This window comes from Neltuma alba, unplaced genomic scaffold, assembly GCF_004799145.2.
Source record: "Neltuma alba isolate B1F8T4 unplaced genomic scaffold, ASM479914v2 tig00001496_pilon, whole genome shotgun sequence".
In the NCBI taxonomy this organism is placed as follows: Eukaryota; Viridiplantae; Streptophyta; class Magnoliopsida; order Fabales; family Fabaceae; genus Neltuma; species Neltuma alba.
In genome coordinates, this window is record NW_021632482.1 from 481,703 (window position 1) to 493,478 (window position 11,776).

Here is an 11,776-nt window from a genome sequence, read left to right on the forward strand (position 1 = left end):
ATTCATTAACATAAACTCAAAGCTACTCCAAAGCTACTCTAAAATTCTAAGACTACCCTCTAAACCAAAATTACATAAATATATTAACTCTCCCAAATCTAGGCATTTATAATAGATATTATTTTGAAAAATAATTTACATATAAGGCTATTTAAATTTAACACTATATATATATATATATTTTTAATTATAAACCAATTGTAGCTTTATTTAATTTTACAAAATTCTCAATTTATAATTTTTCAAGCCTTCAAAAATTATTTCAAAAATATATCTTTAACTTATTCAATATTTAAACCGATTAAAATCTCAATAATATATTAAATAACTCATATAAATTATTTAACTCAAATTTAATCGGTAAAAACATATTACAAGTCTAAATAACAAACTTTTCAACTAAAATCTTAGTTTAAAATTCTCAAAATAATCATTCAACAAAAATAAACCGATTAAAATTCCTTAATAATGGATCTTTAAATTTCTACGGTCATATATTGTCAAAACTCCATATTTACTCTATACTCAAACGGTAAAATTTTCTCTAAACATGATAATGATACTAATAATATAAAGCTATAAATATATAGGAAATATTCATAAAGAAAATATGATAACAAGAAGTAGTTTTGTGTACCTAAATGATCTCCAAAACCGTCAGGTACTCTGGAATTTAGCTCTCTCTCTTTTCCTCTCAGCTTCTCACTCTCTTCTCTCTTCCTTCACTCTCTTCCTCCTCCGTCTCCTCTCCCCCTCTTTTATCCTATTTTCCCTTCACCATCTAACTACCCCATCCCCCATTTTTCCTTCTTCAATTTAATGCACCCCCTTATTTCTTCCTCCAATTAATTCATACGCCCATGTTTTCTTTGTTCTTGACTATGCCCAGCTTTTCCACCGAAGTCGGTGGAAAGCTGGGTATATATATATATATATTTATAATATAATAATATTATGTTATTTTCATTAATTGATTTCTTTTTTTTTTCTTAAACAGTATGTTACAATTACCAGGTCACCTCGGTTCAGTCCGGGTTACACTGGGTCACTATGAATCCGGTTCATAGCCTCAACCAGGCTGGTTTCCTGGCCGGTTCACTGGTTTTCGGTCTGAACCTGCCGGTCCAGTCTAGTTTTCAATACCATGTTGATTTGTACTGAGTACAAACTTTATAAAATTAATAATACTCCTTCTGATTTTTTTAAGAAAAAAATGCCAACCAATTTTAAATAATCATATCTTCCGACACAAAAAGAAAATCATACATATCTACTTTTCACTAATCTAACTCGCGTTACAATATTCGGTATAATATGGAAGAGTTTATTTTAGATACTATTAAATCTTAATTAATAGTATTGGTTGCTCAATATGAAATGCAAGTGATTTGCAGGTTATGAATCTTAATAGACTGCACGGATGATTTCTTTGATTGGCGTTTTATGATATCTGAGCTTTATGTATAGCCATTAAGGAATACTATACATATCTCTTTCTATACATATTTGTGTGCCCATAAACTTGAAAGAAGAGGTTGGGCTATCAAAGACAATACTCTGCGAGGGAGAAAAAGATTATTTGGTTAGAAGGGATCAGTAGTTAGGATTTAGTTTAGCGAGAATTACAATGAAATCTCAAGTAAGGAATATAATTATTAAAAAATCTAAGTGATAACAAAGCAGCCTATGATGATAAATTTCAGAATAATAAATAATAAATGCTCACTTATTATTAGGACTTACTGATAATTTTGTTTTTTTAGTTAGAACCTTATTGTAATTCTCGTTTTAGTTTTTGAAGAAGAAGCCAGGATTGACATTCCACTACATCCTTTGGATTAGTGAAATTTCTCCAACCATTGGATGAAAGCAATGGTTATGATCACATACATTCGAGAAGGCAGCTAAGAAGGTGCATTTGATCCCCGTGGGATCACGTTCCATGCTCAACATCTTGATGATGAGCAGGGAGTGCTCATGTTTAGTTGGACCAAGGAAGTCAATTTTGAATGGCCCAAATTAAATTTAAAATTTTCATATACTTTAATTAATTTTTAGTTTTGATAGATATTGAATTAAAAAAAATAATTTTATGACTAGCACTTCTTTAAAAAATAAATTTATCATTAAAAATTGCATATTAAAAATTATAAATCTAAACCATTTATATCAATTTTTTTAATAGAATTTATATCAGATTTATATCAAATGTTGAATAGTATAGATTGCATTATAGTGATAAGCATAGAACGAACAACCCTTCTAGTCTTCATCAGTCAAACTCAATTTATTCCTCATGTTGAAATTTGTCCAGCTTTGTGTCAGGCATGTGTGGCAGACGCATATTGGGTCATTTGTTGGACTTCGAACACTGATACATGATTAACACATATAATGTTAACCTTCATTAGTTGGTACCTTACTATTTCAACATAAGACTCACTTCAAATTAGTCACAGAGAGCACTTCGTAACAACAACACGTGCGAATCATGTCCTATCATGCCTGTGCATGTTTTCTAATGAAGAAACCATGAAATCATATTCAACAAAGACTACTAATTAGGATGTGAAACGGTATTGCATATATACTTCTGGGCTTAATGAATAGATGTCTGGTATTGCTCATGATTTTTGATGAAGATGCCATGAACTCTATACAATGAGGACTATTACTCAGGACCTTACAGACTAAACAAACCATCTTCAGATACTAATGCATGTTTCAGGGAGCCTAGCTAAACATCATAGTGGAGGGAACAGGAAATTACGCTCCTGAGCCAACGTGCTATGGAGATGTGGTGGTTGGACTAGTGAACCCCTCACCTCCTAAGCCCACCTTGAAGTACTGGGTCAAGTACAGCATTCTCGAGTTCTACAACCAGAAAAACGAAATACCCATAAGATTCATACACAAAAACATATATGACGAAATAGTGTTGATCACACTAGAAAACATCTTTTACCGCAGTTAAACAAGACTTTTCACAGCGGTTTTGGAGATACAGTATATTGTCAACATAAAAAGAATAGACTTTCATGGCGGTTATTGACAGTTGTGAAAAATTAACTTTTCACAGCGGTTTCTAAGCAATAACCATCATAAAAAATATTCAATAAATAGCGTTTATGGGGCTCCTTTTCACGGCAATTATACATATAACTACCGTGAAAAGTTCAAGTTTTTTTAATATAATTTTTTTTTATTTGTATACAACCTCCCTATAATACCAAACCAAACAGATCAATTCCAACCAACAAAACAGACCAGAAGAATGCAAAATCAATTCAAAGCTAAAACACAATTTCCTTTACACTAAAATTTAATGAATTTAATGCTAAAACTCAAATCTAACACTATGATAACTAAAGCTTCCAATCCTTAGTCAACTAACTTAATAATCAACAACTTAACCCATCCATAGTTCAACTAAATCTAATAAACAATGAACTAAAAAACTTATATTCAATTATCAATACCAAAATTTTGAACTTCAAAATATTTATCAACCCATATTCTCAAGTAATGTTCTTAACAAAGCATCCCTTATTAAGTTAATTTTATCGAGTTTATATTCCACAGTATCTCGAAATGCCTGTAAATTAAAAGGAACAATGTCATTAATCAACTGGATCAAAAATGTGAAAGAATTGAAGAATTACAGTGTAACCTCTATTTACCTCATCTAATTTCTTAGTAACTATCATCTTAATGTTATCATTCATATAGCGGATCACATAATATTTGCATTCAATACTCCCAATTGATAGCGATACTAACAAAATGAAAAATAAAATTGAATATGTAACTGATTATTTAAAAAATTTATAAACATAAAACTTAGCTTAAAACAATACACTTGTGGGATTGGTCACTATATTGAAACTTTGAAAAGTCCTATCAATAATTAAAAAAATGATATTATAACATGTTTTTGTAAACTTCATATGCAATAAATTTATAAACATAAACTCACATCTCAATAATATCCTTGGTTTGTTTTGTGGCGCTCCATAGAGGTCATTATCATAGGAGGGAAGAACAAGAAGAGTCTAATGATAACTACAAAATACAAATCGTGTTAATTATAATTTTATATATATAATCTGTATATGTCCCCAATACAATAGTATATTTACCTTTTAATGTAAGGTGCAAAATATATATTTTTTCTTTGTCTGGGTCATTGTAGTCATCATGTAGACTGACCTAGCTTCCAGACTATTTCATGTTTCCTGCACTTTTTTGGGGACACATGAAGCCATATGTGCCCTCATTTACTTTCTCCGTGCAGATGCTGCTAAAGTTTTTATAGTTCAAATAAGAAAAGAGTTAGGACATGTATAAGTATAACATAACATGAGAAAATGATATCATAACTTATAACATGGCTAGCTACATGAACACTGTATCCAGCTATTTAAAGTTGAGGAACTCAACTAGGTCCTCCTTGTCGATGGTGAAGTCATATGTTAGCTCTAAACTCACAATCCCTAGTGGCATTTTGAAACTAAGTAGTTGCTCCATTTCTTGCACCATATATGAAATGAAGCAATGCTAAACTTCTAAATTTAATTGCAACGTCGGCATCAAGGAGATTGAGGACAGGAACTTCGTTTTTTGTCGCCTTTTTCATTATTATCTTCTTTGTTGTTGCTACTAGTTTTTCAATAAGTTTTTTTGGACACAAAGTGAAACTTCTTTTAGATTGGGCCAATAATCTAACCTTATCGATAAGATTGGGAACTGGTGGATCATCTTGGCCATTACGGAGTTTATCCACCATCACTCTTACTTGATCATTTGGATTTTTTTTTTTTGGATTGTTGTGCCTTGAATACTTGACCATCAGCGACAAGGCGGCCCTGATGAACTATCTATCCACTTTCACGACCACCTTCCAAGTGTCCGCAGATAGAGCAATCTCGTCGAGCCCATCACATTGCAAGGTCATGTCAAGTTATAGTATAGAGCAACAAGAGATTCTAACATCGGAACCGCGGAGTGAAATGTCTGTGGAAGTGACGAGTGCAAGTGCTATATAGCAGTGGAAAGTGAGGAGGATGAAGAAAATAGGCTAAAGTATACTTTTAGTCTTTTAATTTTACATAAGGTTTTATTTTGATCTCTTAACTTTAAAAAGTATATTTTTAGTCTTTTAACCCTAAAATTACTAGTCTTAAATAATAATTTTTTACAACAATCATGGTTGTTTTGAATATTAAACTTAATATGTTAGTATTTAATAATGTTTTATCAGCATTCAGGAGCTTAATATTATTATTTTTTTTATTAACAGTTTTAGGATTAGAGATTAAAGATTTACTTTTTAAAGTTAAGAGACCAAAATAAAATTTTGCATAAGTTAAAGGATTAAAGGCTTTAGCCAGAAAATAAATGCAAAACGTTTCCGCACGTAACTACATTTGAGGAAGCAGTTGGATAGCTTGCAGCCACAGCACATGGTGGTCCCTGCTTGCCAACTCACGTGTGATTGAGTCAACGAAACATTAGGCCGAACATATGGAGAGGAAGCACGGAGTCCAACACTCTTGAGCATCAAATGCCCAATGAAGCCACTAATGTTCACATGAACAGTAAAGTGTGAGGGAAGCTGCTTAGTGAAGGTGAGGCTGTTTTATCCAAATACTATAAATAATAAAAGTAATTCCCAAATATTACACCATGGGAACTATTTACAAGTATGCTGCATTTCACTCTGAACCTATCTTTTTAAAGTAAGAAAGTGGAACTCTAAGCTTCTTCTCTTTTATTTTTGATGAATTTAATTTGCTTCGGCAACCCTCCTACTTTTTGAATCTTGGAGCAAATTACAATTAATTTCCCCATCCTTTCATATAAGTGTAATTTTTAAAAATAATTACCACATTTAAAAGAAAAATAAATCTCTAGATAAATGACTATCCATTCACTGAAATGATAATCAATTCCCGCACCCCGTCAAGAAATCATCCGCTACTTCTAGTATACCGTAATTTCTATTTTCCTATTTTTTCATTTTTATAATTATTTATATCTTTTCTGTTTTTCAGATTTATCCCTTCCCTATATATCATATCATATCTATTATATTGAGATATATGTATAGATATAGATAAATATATAGATATATGATTTATCCTTTCCTTTGGCAATACACACACACACCCACATCCCTTGTTGAGTGATCCAAATTTTCTCACAGAACAAAACCAATCTTTCAATTAAAGAGGCTTCTAAGGCACAATTAACGAGACTTCTAACGCACGGGTAAAGCATACAGTTTTGGTAAAGCTATTTTAAGATCTTTCGTATATAATGTTTATTCAATTTCTTTTTTGTTTCTTAACCATAACCAAACAATTCATATATACAAAACGTAATACACGACAACATAGCGCCTAGGAAGATGAATATTAAAAGAGCTGAATCATGAACAATATAAACAAGTTCTTATATCATCATCGATATATTTTGGAACTTTCTGTATGAAAAGAACAAATCATACTGGCCAATTAATTGAGCTGTCTGATTTAAACTAGAATGAATATGAAAAATTGTTTATTCCATATGTAGCAAGACTCATCAAGATCTGCTGATTCAAACTTATATTATATGCATTCCTTTTGTAAATTTGATGTTTTAGTTCGGTCCTGTGTTCCTGTTTACTTTCTCACTCTCTAAAACTTCTTCCTTAAGAAGCTATCAAGTTACTATATTTTGATTTAAATATTAAATGTTATTATGATCATATATATGTGCATTATTAGTTTTTATATTTTTCTTTGTTATTTTTTGTATATTTTTGACATCTATATTATAATTTTTTCTGGTTCAGCTAGATTGCAATTCCAATAACTATGGTTGATTCACCACCGCTTAAAATGATTGAAACCACTACTTGTGAGGAAAATTCTGACAGCATAGCTTGTGGCTTGCCAACGGAGGCATTGCAGCACATTATTCAAAAGCTGAATCTCAATCACTCACTGACCTTTGTCACCTTAAACTGACTTCCAAAGAGCTGCTCAATATAACAAATGACGACCATGTATACAAGCATGCATGCTTCTTTGGATTCCAAGAAATTCGACAGGAAAATTCATTCTTAAGTCATTGCAGATCAAGCGGGACTCAGCTTTACAAGAATCATTGACTTGGAGCTTTACGAGAAAGGGTCGGATATGGCATGTATGGTTGCCCAAAATGGACACACTAGATTAATGTATGCCTTTGCCATGATTGTTCTAATGAGCACTGACACAACAAGAATTTTAAGGACACAAGAACTTGAGGTAGCTTTGGGATATTTGAGGTTTTAAAGGAATAAAGAATGTTTCGTCCTTAGTTATAAGAACAATGTTGCAGAATTTGTTCGCTATTTGAGGTGGAATAATATGCATGCTAGTCTTGTCACTACAAAAAAAAAAAAGAATTTTCAGTGATGACTTTTTGCAGTGACTTTTTTTGTCGCCGCTGAAAGTTGACCTTTTGGCGGCAATAAAAATATCGCCATTGAAAGTTGTTACCTTCTGTGATGACTTTATTGTGTCGCCGTTGAAAGGTTCAACCTTTGGCGGTGACAAATGAAGGGTCAACTTTCAGCGGTGACTAAATATGTCGCCACTGAAAGTTGTCTCCTTTTGCGGCGACTTTATTGTGTCGGCGCTGAAAGTTGATACTTTCAGCGGCGACAACACATTGTCATCGCTGAAAGTTTTTTGGGGTTTATATTTATGTTCTTAAAAAAATTATAATACATTTATATTATAACTTTTTTACTGATGTAACTAACTTTGATAACTAATATTTTTTCCTGTATTATTGTGATATAGAGAGACTTAGGGCAAATTAATGTGGTATTTGAGAGAGAAAGGGAGAGGGATGGAGTGTGTAGTATGTATAAAATAGATATATTTCAATTATATGTGTAAGAGATAGAATTAAAAAGATACTGTATATGGAGGAGTGACGCGGAAGCATGCATGAGTGGGATGCATGTTTGTGAGGTGAGGAAAGAGGAGAAAGTGGTGAGGGTGCAAGGTAGAGGTAATATAACTGAAAGGGGATAGGATGTGTGTGTGTGTGAGAAGGGTATTATAGTTAAGTTTATGAGGGAAAGATGATTATAATTAAATTAGTTTGGGTATATTTGCATAACATAATAATCACTTTGACAATGAACATCTATATGAGAGGGGTAAGAAATAATATAATTGAAGAAGATAATATAATTAGTTAAACTATGTGTGAGAGAGATAGTTAATAAAGTCATGTATATAGTTAATTAATTAAATAGTAATACCATTAATTTTTTTTTGTTAAAGTGTGATTAATTAAAATTTACTAAAACACATGTACCTGCATATTATATATACATATATGATGTCAAATGGAATACTAATGGAAGGATGATCAAACTTATAATTTCTTTTGCTAAGCATTGTCAATCATCAAATGTAGACACCTCTCGAAGGAAAATTCAAACATTGTTTTGTCATATTATGAAAGATTAGCCCTTACAGTTAGACCCAACTCTTGTTGCTATACTTATTTATAATTATTATAATAAATTTAACACTATTAAATCAATAAAACAAATAAAACTAATGCTGATCTTGATACGGCATTCATTATCCCCCATATTCATTCGTTATACAGATAAGGCATCATTAGGAAAAACTTGCCAATACACTTGGTAGGAGAGACAAAACTTGGTGGGCCAATTCAATATCGTTGGATGTACCCAATTGAAAGGTAACAAACTAAGTATATTATAAATTTGATTTACAATTTGTCATTCAAGATCATTCAAAGCTAATCAATTTTTTTTTACTAAAGGTATTTGCGAACACTCAAGTCATATGTTCGTAACAAGGCTCGACCTAAAGGATCAATTGCAGAAGTATATTTGGTAGATGAAAGCCTTACATTTTGCTCACGATATTTGAATGACATTCCTACAAAATTTAACATGTCATATAGGAATGATGACACCAATGTTGAAATCAACTATGAGCTTTCAATATTCAAGAAAAATGGCGAAATTAGGGGACATTTTGAGTCAATCCCTCTTCCCCATGAAGAGTATTGTCAAGTGAGGATGTATGTGCTCCAAAACTATGAAGAAGTTTGGCCATTTATAAAGTATGTTAACCTTACTTTGAGATAAAATATACTCAACAACTTCACCTAAAGACCTCCCATAAAATGCATAAAGACTTTTGAGTCAATCCCTCTTTCCATGAAGGTTGGCTTGTTATTGTTAAAACTAATACACGTGACTTGTTTAATATGCCAATTGAGAATGATGATGTTAGTGGCGTCAATGTTTCTATGGTTGATGAAGAGGCTTATCAACAATTAGTAGTTGACTTAAATATTTACAATGCAAGTCCTATACAACCTGATATTTTCATTGACGACAATGATAGTGATACTGAAGAAGAAACTGGAACAGAAGATGGAGTAGGATATGAATCAGAAGATAGTGATGTAAATGATAGTGACTTAGAAAACTCAATTGAATGAATATTATCTTTACAAATGGTAGCTTTTACAAGTATGCAAATTAATTCTTTACAATTAAATTTTTTTTAAAAACCTGTTTGCTATGAAATAATATAATTTGTATATATTGTTGTAGGATATGTCCAGGCTCAATAGAGGACGAGGTAGAGAAGGTCTTTCCTATGGATCAAAGAGTCACACAAGTAGTGAAGGTACTTGCTCTACACATCAAACAAGACATGGCATTTCATCTCGATCACTTCAATTGCAACTTAAGGAAATGCCTGCCAACTCTCCTACTCAACATAGCAATGCAGGTAAATTACCTTTAATTAATACTAACAATTTATCCATCACATTTAATATTTAATTATTTTAATCTTTTGACATAAATGATAGGCTCTTCTTGCATGGTTAACAAGGGTAGAAGAGTTTACAAATCCCTTCAAGTAGACTTGAGGACCAAATATGGAGCAAAGATTAAAGTAAACGTTTCAGATTCTATGACAAGAGCAGTGGGAGATGATGCGAGAAGCTTTGCTAACTATTGTGGTTTGATTGTCAGGACCACAATATCTTTTCAGGATGGTGTTGAGTGGAAGGATCTTTACTCCAAGTATGGTGATGATATGATTTTGAAAGTGAAGGTACTTTTTATTTCAAATATTTATATTTATCTCATTTTATTTATGTTTTCATATTAAGTATTTATATTTGTGTTTGTTTTAAGAAAAATTTGAACCTGCTGACATAGGAAATGAAGAGAAGTTTGAAAAAATGATAATCACTACCATGCAAAATGCCTTTAGAAATTGGAAGACGAATTTACATACTCATTATAAGAAATATGATACTAATGATGAGAGGCTGGCTAACACACCTCAAATTGTTAGCTCTCAGGATTGGGAGTTGTTAATGACATATTTTTAGTCTGACAAGTTCAAGGTATATTACCATCCCTTTAAGTAAATCATATTTTCACTTTAACCATTACATCCTGTTTACTCACCAAATTTGTTGTAGCAAAAAAGTACAAGAAACATTCAAAACCAAGAAAAACAAGTGACTAAGTATACTTGTGGCCCTTGATCATTTGGAGAGGTTGAATTCTAGATAGTAAGTTCAATCCATCTTCACTTTATTTTATGTTTTTTATTTCCTTTTATTTTAAAATATATTATTATTTGTTGCTTTGTATATTATATCTTGTAGAGGGAACCCACAAGTGGACAGCCTGCTGCCCCCGATCAGGTGTGGGAGGTAACACATACTAGAAAGGCTGCAGATGGACAATTAGTGTGGGCGGATCCACATTCTAGACAAATTTACGTATGTTTTATATATTTTTTGCTGATTTCATTTCATTTTCATTTTATTAATTTCATACTTTAATTTCATAGGGTCGCATGCAAGATCTTATTCAACAACAATCATCAGAGTTAGAGAGTGATGCTCAAATAAATTCTGATGAGATATTGTTTGCTGTTCTCAGTGAGAGGTCAGGGTATGTGAGAGGAAAAGGCTATGGAGCAGAGCCTTTAAGGAAGAGAGCTCATACTCAATCTACTGATAAGTCATTTGTGGAGAACATGAACCACCAATTTCAAGAAGAGTTTAATAGGAGATTTGATGAGGAACGAGAAAAGATGGAAGCAAATCTTGCATTAGAGCGTGCAAAGATGGAAGCAGAGCATATGCAACTTGAGCAAAGGATGGAAGTAGAGAGTGTGCAACTTGAGAAAAAGATGGAAGCAGAGCGTTCAAAATTCAAGCAAAAAATGGAACAAATGATGGAGCAGAGAATACAAGCTCAATTGACTGCCTTGCTACAATGGATGCAATCAGATTCTATATCTACTCCTCTTTCGACTAGCCTATAAACTTAGTTTTCTTTTCTTGTCAATGAACTTATCTTTTTATAGGACAATTGTTTTTATGTTTTTTTACTTCCTTTACAAGTATTAAACTATGTTGATGGTTTTATATAATTGTGTAAAGACTATGTTAACTAATTTATTAGTTTCCAATGGTATAACTAATGCAGGTATTGATTTTCATATTTTGCGACTTTCAATAATTTCATTTATCCACACAATAGTGTAAAATAATAATAATATTAGTTGCTGCTGAATGTAGAAGATAGCATCAGTAGCGACCCAAAATATCGCCACAGAAGAGAGAATCAGTGGCAACTATAGAAGTTGTCGCAGATACTATATTCTGCGGCGACAATATTGTCGCCACTGAATATAGCATCAGTGGTGAC

At 32.1% G+C, this 11,776-nt stretch overlaps 1 protein-coding gene across 1 annotated transcript; it reads left to right on the plus strand.

Moving 5' to 3' along the window:
- The first annotated feature begins 8,736 nt into the window (after positions 1 to 8,736).
- Positions 8,737 to 10,039, plus strand: LOC114757516 (uncharacterized). Its single transcript, XM_028946595.1, has 3 exons — positions 8,737 to 9,147; positions 9,647 to 9,827; positions 9,932 to 10,039. The coding sequence occupies exons 1-3, from the start codon at positions 8,975 to 8,977 to the stop codon at positions 9,935 to 9,937; spliced, it is 360 nt and encodes a 119-aa protein (XP_028802428.1). The 5' UTR covers positions 8,737 to 8,974; the 3' UTR covers positions 9,938 to 10,039.
- The last annotated feature ends 1,737 nt before the right edge of the window (positions 10,040 to 11,776 follow it).

Excerpts from the sequence above, each read along its gene's own strand:
- LOC114757516 (XM_028946595.1), top strand. The coding sequence starts at position 8,975 with ATGTCATATAGGAATGATGACACCAATGTTGAAATCAACTATGAGCTT. Across the intron at positions 9,148-9,646 it reads GAAGTTTGGCCATTTATAAA|GATATGTCCAGGCTCAATAG; the intron begins GTATGTTAACCT and ends ATATTGTTGTAG.